The 20469-nt window shown below is 45.2% G+C and overlaps 1 protein-coding gene across 1 annotated transcript in view; it reads right to left on the bottom strand.

Moving 5' to 3' along the window:
• Window positions 1-9162: 9162 nt before the first annotated feature.
• Window positions 9163-20469, bottom strand: part of RAB2A (RAB2A, member RAS oncogene family) — a 267732-nt gene continuing 256425 nt past the window's right edge. The window contains exon 8 of the mRNA XM_086965785.1: window positions 9163-10519. Coding sequence (XP_086821911.1) covers window positions 10427-10519 — 93 coding nt within the window. The 3' untranslated portion in view covers window positions 9163-10426. The remainder of the gene's footprint in view (window positions 10520-20469) is intronic.

The raw sequence follows: 20469 nt of genomic DNA, 5'->3' as shown, positions 1-20469 counted from the left end.
TTCTACGATCAACCTTTACAGGTGAGCCCCCAGCGACCTATAACCTTCTCGGTGTCCGATGCCCAGTTGATAGACGAAGAGGTCGCGGAGCTCCTCCGCAAAGGGGTCGTTCGCCAATCAACTCGGCACCCCTCAGGCTTCATCAGCAATCTTTTCTTAGTGGGCAAACCCGGCGGTGGCGGTCATCCGGTAATCAACCTCAAGGAGTTCAATGGATGGTTGATTTATCGTCATTTCAAAATGGAGGGGATTCATCTTCTTCGGGATATCCTCCTTGCGCTGGACTGGTTGGTACGGTTGGATCTCAAGGATGCTTATCTTGTGGTTCCAATCTATCCTCCACACCGTCGCTTCCTCCAGTTCCTCTGGCGGGAGCAGGTGTAAGAGTTCACGGACCTGCCGTTCGTTCTATCCTCAGCTCCATGGTGTTTCACGAAAGTGTTACACCCCGTGGTGGAATTCTTGCGGGCGCAGGGGATTCGCCTGATCGTCTATTTAGACGGCATTTTGCTGATGGCGCAATGTCCACACAGCTTGCTTTCCCAGCTGTGCCGGACTGTGGACCTCCTACAGGAGCTCGGTTTTGTCATCAATGGCGACAAGTCGGTACTTGTACCCTCTCAGAAAGTAGAGTTTTTGAGATTTGTCATAGACTCAGTCAACGCTTCCCTCAGCCTTCCGTCGCGGAAGTTGTCCAAGACCAAGCATGTCTTGCGACAGACAATTACAAAGTCTCACACATCTTTACGACAAGTTGCCAGAGTGGTAGGCCTTCTATCGTCTTCGATTCAGGCCATCTTTCCGGGCCCTCTTCACTACAGGGCCCTTCAACGTCTCAAGGCTTATCATCTGCGCAGGGGCATGTCGTACGACCAGATGGTTCCCCTCTCGGAAGAAGTCAAGGACGAGATGTCGTGGTGGCTGACTCACATGGAGGCCTGGAATGGCCGAGCGATTTTCGGCTCTACCCTGGACCTCGTTATCGAGTCCGATGCCAGCAGAGTCGATTGGGGAGCGCACTGTGGCGATTTTTCCACTGGCGGCACCTGGTCATTGGAAGAACAGAAGTTGCATATCAACTGTCTAGAACTTCTAGTGGGTTCGTTCGCAGTACGCTGCTGGACCGGAGACTCGGTGAAATCGTGTGTCCTACTGAAGATGGACAATGTGTCGGCAGTGCGATAACGTGAACCACCTAGGGGGCTCGAGGTCCCGTGCACTGGCAAATTTGGCAAAACAGTTCTGGGATTACTGTCTAGACCATCACGTATCGGTAACGGCGGAGTACCTGCCGGGTCAGGCCAACCAGGTTGCAGACTGGCACTCCAGATACCTTCGGGACTCCAGTCTGTGGATGTTGGATGTTCAGGTTTTTCGCTGGCTCAACGAGCTGTGGGGTCCTTTCTCAGTGGACCTGTTTGCGTCCCGCTTGGACCATCAACTTCCGAGGTTCTTCAGTTGGAGGCCGGATCCGCTGGCAGAGGCCACTGACGCGTTTCTCCAGGACTGGAGCAAGGAGAGGCCCTTTGCGTTTCCACCTTTTCGATGGTGATGCGGACAGCGGCTCAGATTCGCCGGCAGGAGGTGGAGCTGGTGACGCAGCTATGGAAGTACCAAGTCTGGTTTCCAGTTCTTCTGGAACTTTCCTGGGATTCTCCAATCCTACTCCCCCGGTTTCCTCACCTGCTCCTCAATCCGGATCGGGATACACATCTCATCGTTCAGGGCTCTCGCCGCCTCATGGCATGGAGGCTTTCAGGAGACGTTGGTCGCTCCCGGGCCTTTCGAGATCGGCTGAAGGTCTGTTGTCCAAGGCCTGGGCTGTCAGTACGTCGAAGGGCTACAAATCCGCTTGGTCTAAGTGGGTTAATTGGTGTCTTCGACGGAACTTGGATCCCTTGGTCGCGGGAGTCGTTCCCATGTTGAACTGGCCGTAGATGGGTTTGCGTACCGCACAATTAATGCTGTGCGTTCGGCTAGTTCAGCGGCGCATCATCCAGTTGACGGTTCTCCGGTTGGAGTACATCCTTTTGTGTGCCGGCTTTTGCGGGGCATCCAATTGTCATTGCCGCCGGAACCCCGATACTCTGTCCTTTGGGACGTCAATGTGGTATTGAACCTTTTTCTATCTTGGCAACCTAATAGGTACCTGTCTGTCAAGGTACTCTCAGCAAAACTGGCAATGCTTTTATGCTTAGTGTCCTGCCAGAGAGTGTCGGACGTGAGTGCTCTGGATGTCTCGGCACGCGTGTTTTCACCGGATGGTGTCACTTTCACGATTGGTCGCCGCACAAAGTCGGCTTCTAGAACCATTTCGTATCCAGCTTTCATGGATGTTCCAAAGCTATGTGTTGTTCAGTGTCTGAAAGCTTATGAGGATGCGACTGGGATATTCGCCCTCCAGGCGAGAGACAATTGTAAATTGCCTGGCGAAAACCACACCATGCAGTCTCTTCCCCCACCATAGCCAGGTGGGTGCGCTGGGTCATGCAAGAGGCAGGTATTGATACCTAATGCTTCGGAGCTCACTCTGCCAGGGGGGCCATGGCCTCTAAGGCTTTCTCGGTGGGAGCTTGTTTAGAAGATTTGATGCGGGCCGCGGACTGGTCCTCCAATTCCACCTTTAAGAAGTTTTACTTTAAGCCTGTGGTGGATATTGAAAATTTGGTGGTGAGTAAGCTTTAAACTAGCATAATCTGAGCCTCCGGTCCTGCCATAGAATCGAAATTTGCCTAGCTTATGTAACGGTAAGTTTCAATTCTATTAAGGACACGGAGGCGAGGATTATCCCACCCAGGACGTCTTCGAGCGACATCCCGCCCGTATGGCAGTAAGTAACCAGGTTTTCATGGTTTATTCCTCATGGTTGAATTTTGGTCATGTGATTGTTTAATTCGGCTGTAAGCATCTGTGTCTTCCGTTACAACGCTTACGCTGTTCTATTTTTTCTGTTAGGAAATGACGGTTCCAAATCAGACCAATGAACTGAGTGCGTAATTCGCGCGAAGAAAGAGGAAGAACATGGAGAAGGGACTCCCTATCTATGGACTGTGGACATATAGGAAGGACTCCGTGCAGACTGTTTATGTTACTAGGATGGGAGTTGTAGTCCCAGAGACATTTTTTTCTTGGATTGTGTTTATTGATAATGCTTCATTGTTGTGATATGAGCATTTTTACATTATGAGCTTTTCTGAGGCTGCTGTGATTTTTCTATTGTAATAAATTGCGGAGAAAGAAAAGCATAATCCTCGCCTCCGTGTCCTTAATAGAATTGAAACTTACCGTTACATAAGCTAGGCAAATTTCGATTCATTTTAATTAGTTTCCGACCACTGCTTGTTATAACACTCCGTTCCCATTAAGCCTCAATGCAGCATGCCTCCCTTTTATGCAGCATCCATATATAATAAAAAATTAAAATTACCCGTCACAATCTATAATTTCGGTAATTTAAACAAAGAATTGAATGGCAAGTTTTTGTTGCACTCTTTATTTAATTAGTATTTATAAAACGTGTATTTATCTGTGGCCATATTTGGGTATAGAAAACATGTAATTCTCACAGCAGTACTCATTGTGTTAACCTTAGTTGGACAACAGGCGTATTCATCCTTTTGAAATTTAAATTATTAATGTTGTCCACCACATAAGGATGAAAGGCTAGAGTTCACATAACCGGATTTGAACTGTGACTGTAAGATGAAACACAGGCCCATATTGTCGAGGCATTCCTCCACTAAGCCAGTACACTTTACGGTTGAGGGTTGTAAAAATATAACAATATGCTTTGTTGTCAAAAGTTCCATATTTGAGAATAATTTATACAAAAAACCCAATGTGAAACTTTTATATTTTCATTATACAACACAATAGCAGATTATATTTTTATTTACTTTCATGTTTTGCCTTTTGTGCTCCTTATTACTTATTATTATTATCACGTAGCCCTCTTCCGTGCGGATGTTATTCGCATGAACAAAGGATCACGTGTGAACACAGCTGTGAGGCTGCTAGTGGAATCTGTTTTTATTCTGACTTTACTTGAAACTATCCCAAGATGATTTTTTTATTTTAAAAGTGCCTGCCGTTATAAGGAATACCATCAATGACCAGTAATTGTTTACGGTAATATGCTCACATTTTGTTCCGTACGTATGCAACTTTTAAAGTGATAGAGCTCTTTGGTTCTATCGTTTTAGCTCATCACTATCATTTCAGAAAGAACCAATCACTTGGGCCTTGGTTTTGCTCCTCGTCCCCCCCCCATTTCTGTGTGTGTTTGTGCTCTGTGTGTGTGTGCAAATGCAATAGGTCACACATTTGTGAGAGATTAAGCTATTGGCATTGTAAATGACAATGCCATTTATGTATCGGTTTTCAAAACCAAAATTTGTTATTTACAATGCCAATAGCTCTAACTTTTAGAAAGGGGAAACCGTTGCATTGTAAATGCTTGTTTTTCTTTTCTTGCAGCTAATTAGAGTATGCTTGGGATTGCAATGTTTCTTTCCAACTCGTGCTTAGAAGATCAGAGGGACAGTGTTCATCTAGTCTACTGCATGCTGGTTCGTGAAGGCGGAAGCCAAAGAGATATCTACGAGGGAGAGGACCTTGTGTTTTACGTCCTGCAGAAAGAAGGAAGGGGTGCAGCAGTAGCTTTCCATATATGCCTTTTGGATAAGTAGCACTGTTCAAATACTACAGTCTTAATATCCTGTTAAAATATACAGGAGTCGAGCGTGAGCTGCACCTCCTCACTTCGCTGAATACCAGGCCTAGAGAAGCTATACAAGGCCTTGGCGCAGGGTAAGACACGCAAACCGGTGCTGAAGGGAGAAAGCAACCATTGAGTATTGCCTTCCAGTATGAAAGCACTGGTGAGTATGCAGGTTGGCATTGCATGATCCGTATACTGGTATGATCAAAGTATTTGCCTTTGGAAGGATCATTAAACCAACTTAAATAAAAACTATTAAAATAGGGAAGCGTAATAAAATATCATTATGGCACATTACATTTTTTCCTTAGATTGCATAATCGTTGTTGAGCTGTTTTGAATATTTGCAATCCTACTAATGCACATGATTAGTTGAGAAATAATAAATAAACATTTAGTGAATTACCAAATATTGTGTATACATTGATTTTTAGAGGTGCAGGCTCCATAAACACCACTTACTGATGAGAGCTTCTCTGGCAGATTTGTCTGACTCAACTGGAGGCGGGGAGAGATGTCTGCCAGTTCTCCTTTTTTCCAAAAGGGGTATCTTTACTTTTTGTGCCTCAGGGGGATCTACTAGGTGTGACCTCCAGGTGGTTTGATGCAGGTAATTTCAGGGGCTGTATAACATAAGCGCCCCGGGGCACAACAGGTGTTTACACCAACTTTATGTGCCCCACAGGCACATTGGTATTATAGAAGGGGGCCGCAGATGCTTGTGCGACCCCTTTTGTAATACAGAGCACTTGCGCACATACGGGCCAGCGCTATCATTAGAGTGTGATGCCACATTTAATGAGGGAATCACTTTGCCACTGGGCCCGTGCCGTATTACCAGAGTGAAGGGAAAATGTGAAGTGCCCACACCTCATGAAATGAACTATAATTCAAGGAAGCACGTGTAACTAAATGACACATGTGAAGGTACATTTATTTCTACCAACGACTCATGTTGTTTTGAATTTTTTAACAAAATATTTTAGAAAGCAGAAAAAGGGGTAAACCCACACAATCAATACATAAATTACATACAAATACATACACTTATTCACAATGATGCTCAACAACAAATAATGAAAAACATAGAAACACAGAGCAAAAAAATATTAGCACATTTGGTAATTCATGGTTACATATGAATGCCTTATTTCATAACCACCAAAGCGAAGTGAAAGAGAGGGGGGGCAAGAGCTTATACAATGTTCATTAGCACGAATACATTTAATGTATTACTCCGCTCTTGCACAATGCCGACGCGTTTCAGGTTCGAGCAGAGCGTAATCGAACCCTCATCAGGGCTTTGTAAATTGTCTGTGGTATTCAGGCTCCTCAGGAGCATTGTATAAGCTCTTGCCCCCCCTCTCTTTCACTTCGCTTTGGTGGTTATGAAATAAGGCATTCATATGTAACCATGAATTACCAAATGTGCTAATATTTTTTTGCTCTGTGTTTCTATGTTTTTCATTATTTGTTGTTGAGCATCATTGTGAATAAGTGTATGTATTTGTATGTAATTTATGTATTGATTGTGTGGGTTTACCCCTTTTTCTGCTTTCTAAAATATTTTGTTAAAAAATTCAAAACAACATGAGTCGTTGGTAGAAATAAATGTACCTTCACATGTGTCATTTAGTTACACGTGCTTCCTTGAATTATCGTTCATTTCATGAGGTGTGGGCACTTCACATTTTCCCTTTAATATAGTATGGTCCAGCCCCCCTCAGTCCCGATCAGGACCTGACTCCTTCTTTTTGCCAGTATTACCAGAGTGGGCACAGAGGCAAACATGCCTTAAAAATGCAGTCCTCTAAAAGAATGAAAGGGGTCCTATGGACGCCCGTGGCATCCCCTTGCAGGCGGATGCAGTCACTCACTGCACCCGCCTGCAAGGGGATCTCTAATCCCTTATAAAAGTGCAGGCGGCTTGCCGCCTGCACAGAAAAACATGAAGCCACTTTTAAACAGCTGCTCTGTATTTCTATTGAATGCACTGCCCCAGAGTTCTCAGCTGCCACGAGGGCAGCACATTCTACCTGACAGGGTGCACCTTCCATGTTTGCACCTAGCGCACCTTCTTCAAAATGCGCACTGTCACAAACATGTAAATTGCCCCCCAACTACAATACAGCTCAGGAGTTGTGCGGTCCTACTGTGATGGTGGGCCAAGCAATGTGGATGACAGAAGCAAGACAAAAGTGCTTATCGTCAGAGGCCAGTGACAGCTCATTATAGTATTAGCGCAGTCATTTTGTTCTAGTTTTCCCTTTTCAGATACAGTCCATAGTGCTACTGTCCATGCAGTGAAGCCAGTTGGTCAGTTGAGCCAGTACAAAAATGAAGTCGTTTTACTACACAATTTCACTGGCTTGTAACTTTTTCTGGCTGTTACTACTGTAGTGCTCTGTGCAGGCTGCTTGTTTTCGGTGGTGGTGATCATAAATGATATTGTGCCGTGGCAACCCCTGGCTTACTTCTTTCTCCTGCACATGGCAAACATGCCCTTTCAGGGTTTGAGTCTTCCTTATGTACTACAAATCAGCACTCGGCCTCAATGTTGTACCAATTTCAGCAGATGTAGTATATGCGAGCCAGTTATCACCTCCTCCAGCCTCCCCTCCAACCCCCCAGTTTCCTCGATTGTCCATGACTCATTGATTAGTGAATTCCATATGTCTACAGAAATTCTATAATCTAATGCATAAGGCAATTATTCATACCACGGTGAGGGAAGGCATCAATGCCATGTGTCATCTCAGAGCATGAGCTCCAACTGATCAGCATAGAAACCATCAATGTTGAGAAATTGTGAAAAGGTAACATTTGCAATGATAAGCGGTTCAATATTCAAAGTTCTAAGAAGTTGTACATTATGGTGGAATTCCACCACAGTAATAGGTTTTCTCTTAAATCCAACACAGCTTTTGTTCAAGTTGAAACCCTGGGGGAGCTCTCAATAAATGTGCTCAATGGTTAGTGGGTAAACAATATAGGCTGCTGTACCACCTTTAACCCATGTGTAGTTTAAAATATGATCACAGAAGTGAGAATGAAGGCTCGTGGAACAGCCTCCACAAGTTTAGGAAACTACAACATTAACGGCTGATTTCCTGCTAGGTCACAACTCCTGTTGATTAATAACTATTTAATATTTGGGCCACAGAACTACATTTACAGGGTCTATTGAAAATCTTAAATAAAAGTCACATGGGCTATAAGGATAGTCTTTGGTCATTGTGCCGGTAAATTTATACCATTTTTGAGACGTCATTCACAAACTGAAAAAATATTCTTAGAAAAAAATGTCTGCAAAACAAACACGTGGATGAGGGGAGTAAATTTCAAATGGATCTACATTTTTGTCGCTCATTTAATGCCACCAAAATCACACACACAAATGTATTTCTAGGCAAACATCTGCACAGCTCGTCCTTCAGTGGAGGACAAGATGTTGAAGTGCCTTAGACCTCCAGCTCTACCATGTGTGTAACAGAAGGACAAGCCCCAGTAACATCTGGCAGGGAACAAGTGGAGGGGGGCTCGGCTGAGAGTACCAAATAAAGAAACACAGTTACCTCCCTGCCGCTGCTGTCCCTAGTTGTCTCTCTGTGGCCTGAACCAGGAAGCACATAGGCTCCCTCCCCATAGCAAATCAACAATGCTGCAATGCAGCGGCATGATTGGTCTGAGCGCCATAGTTCAGCTCTCAGACTGGGAATGGGAGGCTGGGCATCTTCCCCATCAGGCTGTGTAATGCAGTCTGTTGGGGAACATGCAAAGTGCACATGACTGTTAGGCCAGCCCGAGAATGCAGGCCAAGCAGTCATGCCCACTTTGGAAAGCAGCAACCACTCCTCCTCCCAGACGTCACGGAAGCTCAGCGTCGCCCCACGCAAACTGGCAGGTATTAAAAATAAAATGATAATAACCAAGGAGCCGCCACTGACATGCCCACTCACTCCTTGACACACTATGAGCTCCGATTAATCCTACAAAGGCTGTGTGCCAAAAAAAACCAAACACATCCAGTTTAGGTGAAAGGGGATAAAGAGATCAACTGAACTTTATTTTCAACCTTGTATGTAATCTTACTTATTTAGTACATTTTGCTGGTCTTTTCGATGCCACCTAATTTACATGTATGGTAACAACCTTAAATGGCAACAGGTGGGCAGACACCATTCGAAGTCATTCAGCTTTTCTGAACAACAAAGTTCAACAGAAGTGTCCGCTTTGTGGTTGTGCGACATGTACTACCCAGAACAAGCTTTAGTAGAACTAACTGTTCACTATGTAAGTCCTTGTAACAATAACAAAGGTCCTACACGCACTTCATAATCTTCACGCTCAATTTCCCGCAAGTCACCACTCACGTCATGCGCCTGCAGGATCCATGCTTCCTGCAGCACGTCTCTTTGAAACTTTTGTAGGACAACAAATAATGAGCGTATACAGAATTATTTTATTGTCCATAGATTTGTATCGTAATATAGGCTTTGAGTGATTGCACATTATTATAAGGAACAGATAAAAAAGAACGTTAAACACTGGATTTTATTTCCACTGCTGTCACCATTTCATTGTAAAGCAAAAAAAGAAAAAAAAAGAAATAAAATTAAGAATACACAAGTGGCTGTAATAAAGCAGTTCAAGTTTTTGCCTCCATTGGGACGTTCGCTCTTCTGTTCTATTATCATGCCACCTTTACACCAAAAGGGCTTACCATATATTGGAAAATTACAAGTATGCCACTAAAAGAAAACCCTTACTTACACTGTCACTGTACATCTAGGTCAAAAAACTGTCCTGCGTGGAACATACAGTAGGTACAAATTAAGTGGGCAATACAACAATGCTACTTGATCTGGTGACAATATTCTTCCATAGTGTGCCATTGTAAATGGATAGTAACCCCTTGTATTTTACTGTGACTCGATACAGTATTTGTTAAGGCAAGCTGCTATTCCATACGTGAACAGGTGCTGTGGAAACCATGGGTAAGGAGCAACATTTGGCATTAAATACATAACACATACGTAGCCTCTAGTAATGTACATTAAGCATTTCTTGGAGTGGAAGGGAAATTAGGGGGAGAATATGAACATGCCAAAAGCATTAAAATCCTTCATCCAAGCAATTCGTAACAGGTTGATTTTTTTAGATCTAAACATTACAGAAATGGTGGTATTTATTTTAATATTCAAGCTTGGCAGTTGCCCTCCAAGCATGCTAAACGATATATACAGAATGGGATAAATACAGAATTAAAAGAGTCCTTCTGTTTTCTTGTTAATAGCCTTGTATTTTTAGGACAGTTCGACAATATTAAGCATTAGGTAACAACAGAAGCTGAGAAACCTACCTACACAAACTGATAAAAATACACCGATGACTTTGTAGTGTTTAATACAATTCAGTTTGTAGTCAAGGGCACAAGACAAAACATTTAACAAAAATAATCACAACCAACTGACTTGGAAATCAAATGCAAATAGATATGAATACAATCTCCAAAAATGTCTTTATATGAACATTAACCATTTATTCAAAGTTATACAAGAATTTGAAGGATAAAGTCTTCTTCAGTAACCCGAAGCCATTTTGCAATGGTTTCACGTCTCAGTCTCAATTTCGCTTGGTATAAGTGGGAGGGCGAAGGAACAAAGTAGCAGGCCCCAGTTAGACAGCTAGAAAGTGCAACCAGGTTCAACAGCAGCCTCCTCCAGGCTGCCCTCCTCCGTGTCCTCCGAGAGCCGCATTGGTCGTAGCATGTTGGGGTCCAATCTTAATTCCATTTGCCTGAAAGAAATATGCAGTGCGTTACAGAAGCCCGTGAAAAAGCCATATACGTCAGAAAAGTAGACAGATACTCTAATCACAATGACGTCCATTGAAGGCTGGACAGTGGTGTAACGAAACTTGAGGGGGACCCCCTTCAAAGTGCACAGAGGGGGCCCACCCTGCCCGGCACACCACCTACAACTTTTGCTGTGGGGGGGCCCTTGGAGTTCGCCTCCTCCCCCTTGCAATGCAGGGGCTTATGTTACGCAGCTAGTGCTGGGTCTATTATGTGTTCAGGATAATTATGGACTAAATGATTTCTATTTAAGTTCATTGTACATAAATAAACCTTATGTGGGCATCTTGAATATATTGCAGCAATCAGACCCTCGTGGATTTACGCTGATAAACCCTGGATTAATAGAAGGTGTATGTATTACTGGTGATGAGGATCATGCACAAGCTAAGAGCATTTTTCTGTTGGTGAAGATCCTTGAACTGACTAGGGGTGTGGTTTAATTGGGGAAGATGGGTTTAAGGAACTAGGGACCAGATGTAGAAAGCTTTTTTTGCGTTTGCAAAAGGACCAATTTGCAGATTTGAACTGTTGCCGACAGCAAAAATTATTTTTGGTACACAACAAACCAATTGTGATTTGATTACACTTTCCCCAATCTCAATTCGTATTTGTGACTACATACCGAATCGGTCCATTGAACCACTGCCTACTCTTATTAAATGTTATACTTTTTTTTTTTTTTAAATGTATCCAGTTTTTCTTTAAGGAAAACTGGCTGCATTAGGAAAAAAATTATTGCTTTCGTTAAAGCAGCAAGTCACAATCGCTGGAACGGCTGCTATTCATTGCGGGTTACAATGTATTACTCACCGCATTAACATTTATAAGGTAAGTTGCAACCCACCACGAATCGGGAACCAATCTATCAGTACATAGGTCAGTTAGAAGAGACAGAATGGATTTGGTAAAAGTCAGTGCGCAATTTGTAACTACTTTCACTGAATCCAGTCATAGTATATCTGGCACTATGTCTGCGCAAATATAAACAATTGCATTTGAAGCATGATATTTTTCAAAGGCAAATAATTTCACAACGTTACTGCTCCAAAATATTTCAAAGGAGATAGGTCAAAACTTGCTCATTAGTTTTCAGATGTTAGTACTACTTTTAATCCATGAGCATAAGAAAATAAGTTACTTACCTGTAACTTTGGTTCCCCAGTATTGGTAACTTTCATAGATTCCCATGCTTTGTATCATTCCCAGTCGTCTGAATGGGAGCCTCAGTAAATAGAAAATACCTTAGTAGTAAGCACAAAGTGAAAAAATAGGCCTAAGCCTCATCTCATTTTGTAGCTTATCCACCTCTTTTTGCAAAAGAGACCAAATTCCTGCAGTAGCCAATCAGAGCAGCCTCACCCCATAGAACCTTCCTGAGAGAACCTCAGAGCCTCAGATTTTCGTAGCCGTTGTGAACAGCAACATCATAAGACAATAAGGCTGAGCTTTCCCAGGGGAGGAGGGTGGGCGTATGGGAATCTATGAAAGTTACCAATACTGGGGAACCAAAGTTACAGGTAAGTAATTTATTTTCTTGCCCCAGTATTGGAACTTTCATAGATTCCCATGCTTTGTATCAGAATAGCTAGCAGTAAAGAGAAAAGCATATTTTGTAATATGTGCACCTGAAAATGTCATACATAATTCTGATAAGAAAACCAGATACACATTAGCATCACAAAGCAAAATAATAACAAGTAATACAAAATATGCAAACAGGAAGGCAGGATAGTAAGGAAAGCTCACCGACTTATTGGAAAAGGTTCCTCAAAACCGCCTGGCCCACTGCTGCATCCTCTTTCACAGAAGAATCCAAGCAGTAGTGGCGAGTGAAGGTGTGGACACTGCTCCATGTCGCCGCTCTACATATGTCCTTGATCGGGACACCTGCGAATAGAGCCACTGATGAAGCCATTGATCTTGTAGAATGAGCACGAACTGCTCGTTGAAGTGGTTTCCCCGCTGCTTGATGGCAAAAGTGTATTGCACTGGATATCCAGCGGGAAATGCAGGGTTTAGAAACTGGACACCCCTTTTGAGGAGCGCTGAATGAAACAAAAAGCTGGGAAGATTTTCTGAATAGTCTTGTTTGCTCTAAGTAGAATTTAAGACATCTGTGAATGTCCAAAGAGTGCAAAGCCCTTTCAGCTGGTGTGGAGGGCCGCGGGAAGAAGGATTTTAAGACCACTGGCTCATTCAGATGAAATTCTGAGGGTACCTCCGGAATAAATTTAGGATTTGTCCTTAGGATGAGAACATCATTCTTGAATTGTAGAAAAGGTTCCTCAATTGTGAAAGCCTGGAGCTCACTAACTCTTCTAGCCGATGTCAGGGCCAAGAGAAGAGCCAGTTTCCATGAGAGAAACTTAAGGTCAGCCCTATGAATAGGTTCAAATGGGGCCTTCATTAGATGTGACAGGACCAAATTAAGATGCCAGGCTGGTGGTGGAGGCCCGACTGGTGGAAAAACCCTGAATAAACCCTTCAGAAATTGTTTAATGATCCTTGCAGACCACAGGGAAGGACCTGATGATAAACGTCTAAATCTAGAAATGGCCGCTAGATGTACCTTTACAGAAGAAGGAGCCAATCCAGATTTCGCAAGAGAAAGGATGTAAGGTAAGAGTTGGTGCGGTGCAGAAGTATATGGATGTAAACCTTCCCTCCGACACCAAAGGCAGAATCTTTTCCACTTAGCCCGATAGGTTTTGTTCGTACTAGGCGCTCGGGCCTGGGCCAAAATGTCTTTACATTCTCCTGAAAGATTTGAACCCTGGAACTCTCTGAACTCAGGAGCCGCGCTGTCAATCGTAGGGACTTCAGGTCCGGAGGCAGAACCTGTCCGTGAGCCATTGTCAACATTGACGGAACAGGACACAGGAGAATTGGTTGATCCTGGGAGAGAAGAAGAAGTTCTGTGTACCAAAACTGCCTGGGCCATGCTGGTGCGATCAGAATCATCCTGCACTGCCTTGAGGTTGCGGATCAGTCTCGGGATCAGCGGAATGGGAGGAAAGGCGTAAACAAATGCGCCGTACCAGGCAATCAAAAGCGCATTCCCCAAGGATTCCCGATGGTGAACCCTGCTTGCGAAGGACTGGCATTTGGCATTCTGGGGAGTTGCAAACAGATCAATGGATGGGGTCCCCCAACGTGCAAACAGTTCCTCTAGAATGGCCTGATCCAGTTCCCATTCGTGGGTGATAGTTTTTTGGCGACTCAAAGCGTCCGCTGTGACATTGAGTGTTCCCGCCAGATGTTCCGCTGAAAGGGCGATATTGCGTTGGATCACCCAATTCCAAAGCCTCTGTGCTTCCTTCGAAAGGGTGCAAGATCTTGTTCCGCCTTGCTTGTTTATGTAGTGCATGGCTGTAGTGTACGAACCAGCACTGAATGGTCGCGGATTCTCGGAAGGAAAGATTGTAAGGCTAGACGAATGGCCATAAGTTCCAGTAGACTGATGTGGAACTTGACCTGGACTGGCTTCCAATGACCACGGACCTTTAGTTCTTGGAGGACCGCTCCCCATCCTTCCATGGAAGCATCTGTCGTCAGTACCATGGGAGATGGTGGAAGTTGAAATGGTAAACCCATGGAAAGATTGTCTTTTAGCACCCACCAGCTGCTTGCCTTCCTCATTTCCGGAGTAATGACAATCCTGTCGTCGAAGGAGCCTGTCACCTGACGCCATTGTTTGTCCAACTGTTCCTGCAGTGGACGCATTCGCAGCCTCCAGTGTAGTACCAATGGTATGCAGGATGATATCGATCCGAGAAGCGATTTGTATTTGCGAACTGACAGAAACTTCAGTGTCTGAAGAAGGCGAGCTGAAAGAATCAGCTTGTTTTGGCGTTCTTCAGAAGGAAAAGCCAGGCAGCACTCCGTGTCCAGGATTGCACCCAGAAACGTCGCTGTTTTGGAGGGGCGCAAAATTGATTTTTCTCTGTTGAGCCAAAGGCCCAGTTGCTCGAACAGCTGTCTGCAGCTCGTGACTGCCCTGGACGCCTCTTGGAAAGAAGGAGCCTTCAGCAGCCAATCGTCCAGATATGGGAAGACTTCCAAAGACTGCTTCCTGAGAAAGGCTGCCACCGGAGCTAGTACCTTTGTAAAGATCCGCGGAGCGGATCAGAGACCAAAAGGCAGTACTTTGAATTGAAAACGGCTCTTGCCTACTGTAAATCGAAGGTATTGCCTGTGAGCTGGATGAATGGGTACATGGAAGTAAGCGTCTTCCAAATCTAGGGTCGCCATGTAGTCCCCTGGATTGAGAAGGCGGAGGATGTCCCGAAGAGTGATCATCCTGAAGGACAACTTGATGAGATAAGTGTTGAGCTGCCGTAGATCTAAGATCGGACGCCACTTGTCCTTCATCTTCCGAACCAGGAAGAACCTGGAATAGAATCCTTTCCCCTTTTGGGAGAGAGGTACAGGCTCTATTGCCCCCTTGGTGAAGAGTTGGTGGGCCTAGAGATGAAGGAGTTTCAGATGTTTGGGTGTAAAGGCGTCTGGAGCTCTTGTTGGAGGAAGATCTTGGAACTCCAACGTGTGTCCTTCCTTGATGATGTGTAGGACCCACTGGTCTGTTGTTATGACCATCCAGTTGTTGAGGCAATGGGCAATCCTGCCCACCACTGGTGTTAATGAGGGCACAGGAACAGTAGAAAGAGCCACCTGGCCGCTGTTGTCTCTTGGTATTATCTCTCCTCTGCTGCCCCGGTCGACCTCTCGGCTGCTGGCGAGAGAAAGAACCCCTCTGAGAGTACTGGGGTTTGTATGTTTGACTAGGTTGTGAGCCGGAGGAGTAGCGGTGCAGATTGCCGCCTCTATAGGTGAAGAATCCTCTTCCTCTTGCTCCTCTGAAGGGCACTTTGCGATATTGTAAAGGATTTGGCCGTGTCCGTATCTTTCTTTATGCCCCGTAGGGCGTCATCCACATGTTTGCCAAATAACATCTCTCCATTGTATGGCAGATCTAGAATTTTATTCTGCACCTCCTGTCTGAACCACGTGGCTCTCAACCATCCCTGGCGTCTCAGAACCGCCGAGCCGGCTAGCGTTCGAAATGCCGTGGTTGCTATATCCATAGCGCAATCGATTACCTCCGAAGAGGCTCGCTCTCCCTCCAGCAAGATCTTCTTTACCTCATCCTTAGATGTATCCTGAAGTTCTTCCACAAACGGAGAGAGGTCACACCACATCTGGCGATCGTATCTCCCCAGAATCGCCAAAGCATTAGCCGCCCTAACGAGGAGGCTGGCCACTGCGGAGAATCTTTTTCCCACATTGTCTAACTGCCTGCCCTCTTTATCCGGAGGCGTCGTTAGCGGCATGGATGGGTTTTTTGATTTGCTCTGTGCGGCCTGAGAAATGACAGAGTCCGGTTTTGGTTGACCTAGTAGACACGCCGGGCTGCCATCTGGTGCCTTATATTTTTTCTCCAGTCTGGGGAGCATAGCCTTTAGGCCTTCAGACCAAACATGTTCAATGATGGGGATTGAACGTACGGATTTCCGGAATGGTTCTTTGAAATCGTACAAAAAACATTCGGACTGAACTGTGGTAACCGGGAGACCAAACCTCTTGGAAGCTCATTCCATCAAGTTGTGAAAACCTCCGACATCTGCTGGAGGAGAGGTTGCGTTATCAGGCCCTATGACGTCTGGATCTCGAGGGTCATCCTGATTCCAGTCTGTATCGTCCTGAACAGGCACTACCTCTTGTGGATGCTCTGCAGGCTCAGTTTCACGCCCCCATGATGGCAAAGAGTGTCCTGCCACAGGCTGTGATAGCTGAGGCGGAGGTGTAGGAGGGCGCACTTGTTGAACCTCCTGAGGAGTAGGAAAACGCCTTTGATAGTCCAGCAAGATAAGTTGTAGATCTGCGATGAGTGGATGGCATCGCCACCATCTCCTGTCGAGATTGACGCAAAGGTTTCTGCAAAGGAACTTGTATGCTTGGCATTTCCTGTTGCTCATAATAATCTTGTGGAACATATTCTTGTTGTTCCATTTCCCCTTCTTCAGAGCTTATATCCTGAATTTTTACTTGCATGTCAGAAGGGCTATAAGCCGGCCAAAATCACCATAAGCGTCCTCCTCAGAATCCTCGTTCAGCAATAGGTTAGGAGGAAATTTTTGGACTTGTCGTGGAGACGCCATTTCCGGTGTTATTTGCCTCCTTCTGCGTGAAAAAACAATTTTTTCAGTCGTCGACGGAGTCGCCGTCGACGGAAGTGCCTTCATAGATTGTTTCGTCGACGGAGGCGCCAACGAAGAAACTGCGCTTGTCGTCGAGTATTGCGCCGTCGACGAGAAGGTCATTGTCGACGATGGTTGGAGCGTCGACGGGATCGTCGACGAACTCGTCGTCAGCAGCAAGGTCACAGGTGTCGTTGACATGGTCGTCGTCGACCTCGTCGTCGTCTAAGCGATTCTCGTTGTCATCGTCGTCGACGTGGAGAAAGTCATTTTCGTCGACGACGAACAGGCATCAGGCGTTTTAAACATCGTCGATGGCGCCAGTACCGTCGTCGCAGCCGTCGTCGACGAGCCCGTTGACGAGGCTAATTTCACAGACAAGTCCTTTTTAATAGAAATCGTCAGCGTACCTGTGGTTTTCACTGTCGACGAACGCTGTTTCTTGTCGGAAACGACTTCCTGAGTCGTAGTAGAAGGCTTTTTCACCCCTCTATCCCCGTCAGAGGGTGGTGAAGGGACAGAGGCAACCTTCTTCGCCTTTTTTGAGGGTTGCGACTCCTCAAGCTTTCCCTGCCTCTCCTTTTCACCGTGGTGAGGAGATTTTTGGGAAGCAGGCCTATCAGACCTATCAGAGGTCCCTGGCAAGGCCTTGACAAGGGGCTCGTCAGAAGTAGAAGGGGGAGACCTACCCCTCTTCTTCGACCTTTTAGATGACACCATCGACGAGGAGCCCTCACTGTCAGAAGACATAAGTTCTTTGAGGTCTTTCATCTTCTGTAGCCAAGTGAGGAGACGTCCCTCTCTGTCCCTCAAGGTCTTGGTGGAGAAGGTTCTGCAAATCTTACAGTCCGTGGCTTTATGATCTGGATATAGGCAGTATATGCAGTCCTCATGCTTGTCCTCGACACACAACCTCTTCTTTGAGCAAGTAGCACAGGCTCTGAAAAGTGCTTTCTTCTCCTTGTCAGACATGACGAAAAAATAGACACAAGTTGAAGAAAATATACTAATAATTGAAGAAAATTAGCAGAGCTCAAATGGAGACTCCCTTGCACAACGTGCGGTAGAAAATCTGAGGCTCTGAGGTTCTCTCAGGAAGGTTCGATGGGGTGAGGGTGCTCTGATTGGCTACTGCAGGAATTTGGTCTCTTTTGCAAAAAGAGGTGGATAAGCTACAAAATGAGATGAGGCCTAGGCCTATTTTTTCACTTTGTGCTTACTACTAAGGTATTTTCTATTTACCGAGGCTCCCATTCCGACGACGGGGAATGATACAAAGCATGGGAATCTATGAAAGTTCCAATACTGGGGCAACTTATTTTCCAGCTTTAAACACAGATGCCAATTTACCAAGTATTACATTTTGGAAAAAATGACTTGCATCAACGGTGAGTTACAATGCTTACAGAGGGAAACTTTGATAGGATAATTACTTGTTTTCATATTGCGATCATAACCGCTTGGCTGATGCATATAAGCACTGTAAAAAACATGTTACATCAACCCAATTTAATGGTACTAAATATACCAAACTTGGAAGGATAGAAGGCCAAGTCGCCTTCCCCAAATTCGAACTTGTGTCCTGCAGATCACTACAGATCTCACTAACAAGCCATTAACTCGGTGTACCAACCCTACCAATGCAAGGCATAGCCTAGAATAGTACATAGGTAACATTAGCACACACTTCGGCACCCAAACGTTTTTCTAATAGAGGGAAAGAAGAAAATTGGGGACAAGGAGGAGGAATTAATCAATTATTCTTCAGGTGCAAGGTGCTTAAGGTATATAGGAATGCTGTGTACAACTAGTGCAGGTAGTACTTTTTCTGTGCACCTGGAATAACACTATTTAGATACAGCTCTTGCAGACAGCGCTGTTATAATGTTAGGGTGTACCTCAAAAGTACTATTTTTGTTTTCATAATGTTGCATCCTATTGTTTTCACACTATTTTAGTGAGCTAAAACAAGTAATGCTGCTGTCATTGTGCTTGTGCTACGCAAACAAATGATGGACGGAATGCTAAATGAATCATACATTCACCACCAGTCAAGAAATTCCTGGGTTAAATCCATCGTTCTTTTGCTCACCATGCCACCCCAGTTTAGACCCAGCCATATGCAAATCAGTCTTGATCCTGTGCCTCATGGAAACAATCCAGACCGAACTGCAAAGCCAGGTCCTCCCTTGACTGGAAACAAGCATCCTGGGACCGGTTTCAGGGTATGTCACCCTTCATCAACCAGGCTAGCTTGAATCCAGTGGCACAGTGAAAGGGACACACGTCTGGGCAAACCCATCCAACATAGGGCGAAAAGTGCTACGAAAACAAATGATGAATGGAATGCTGGACTGCTCTTATTGGGTGCAGGGTCAAGACTGATTTGCATATGGCTGGGTCTAAACTGGAATGGCATGGTGAGCAAAAAAACGATGGATTTAGACACAGATCTCTGTACTGGGGTGAATGTATGACATTGTTCTGCATTCTGTCCATTAATTGTTCTTATTGCATTTGTCACCCCGAGTGGGACGGGTCTGCTCAGACGTGTGTCCCGTGCTCTCCATGCCACTGTAGTCAAGCTATCCTGGCAGATGAGGGCTGAAAGCCCGAAACCGGTCCTAGGATGCTTGTTTCCAGTCCAGGGAGGACCTGGCTTGGCAGATCGGTCTGGACTGTTCCCATGAGGCACAGGGTCAAGACTGATTTGCATATGGCTGGGTCTAAACTGGAATGGCATGGTGAGCAAAAAAACTATGGATTTAGGCTCAGATCTCTGTACAGCGGTGAATGTATGACATTGTTCTGCATTCTGTCCATCAATTGTTCTTTTTGCGCCACTCTGCTTGAGTGCTGGTAGAATTGCAGCTGGCACAATATATACGTGCACATGGTACAAGTATTACTGATGTTGTGACCATACCTTTCTATGCACATCACTAGATTCTGAGCAGCTGTTGCATACAACACTTTTTTTGACACACTGTCGCACTTCACGTACTCCTGGTGCAGTTATAACTGCTGTCACAGTTTACATACTCCATGTGCATGGGGTGCGGCTGTGGTCACAGTTTTTATTACATCACGTGCAGGAAGTATTGCTATCATACACCTAGCGCTGACAACACTGATGTTGGACAAGCCTGTCAAACCGATCTCAGGTAGCACTGCAGCCAGCGCATACAGTAACAATATCCCAGCAGCAGGGAAATCTGTGAGTCTCGAGTCAGGTGTCACTACTGCCGTCATACAGCTTCTGTACGTGGGGCTGCATTATACTTGGGGTGTAATGACTCTGTTTGGGCCGCAGAGCACCTTTGATGAGGGGCTCCAGGCACAAACAGGGACAGTTTATCCCATTAGATACAATGTACTGCCCTCGGGGTAGCAGCAAAGGCAGTGCATTAGTGAAAGGCATAGTGGCCGCTTGAAGCAGTGGCTCTGTCTTTCAGAGCATAGGTGGTACCAGACCTGCACTTTAAAAGCAGGCAGCGGGGCACAGATCCCCCTGCAAGAGGGTGTCGCGAGTTACGACATCTACCTGCAGGGGAATGACTGAGATGCTCATGGGACCCCTTTGTCCACTTTCACATGGCGCCCTCACAGTCAGTGAGCCTTGTGTCAGCACAACCCTTTTCAACATCTACATGGCACCCCTCGCAGCCATCGTCCGATATCACGGCCTCAAC

Source organism: Lissotriton vulgaris, chromosome 4_1 (assembly GCF_964263255.1).
Source record: "Lissotriton vulgaris chromosome 4_1, aLisVul1.2, whole genome shotgun sequence".
In the NCBI taxonomy this organism is placed as follows: Eukaryota; Metazoa; Chordata; class Amphibia; order Caudata; family Salamandridae; genus Lissotriton; species Lissotriton vulgaris.
This window is presented reverse-complemented; position numbering and strand designations above follow the sequence as displayed.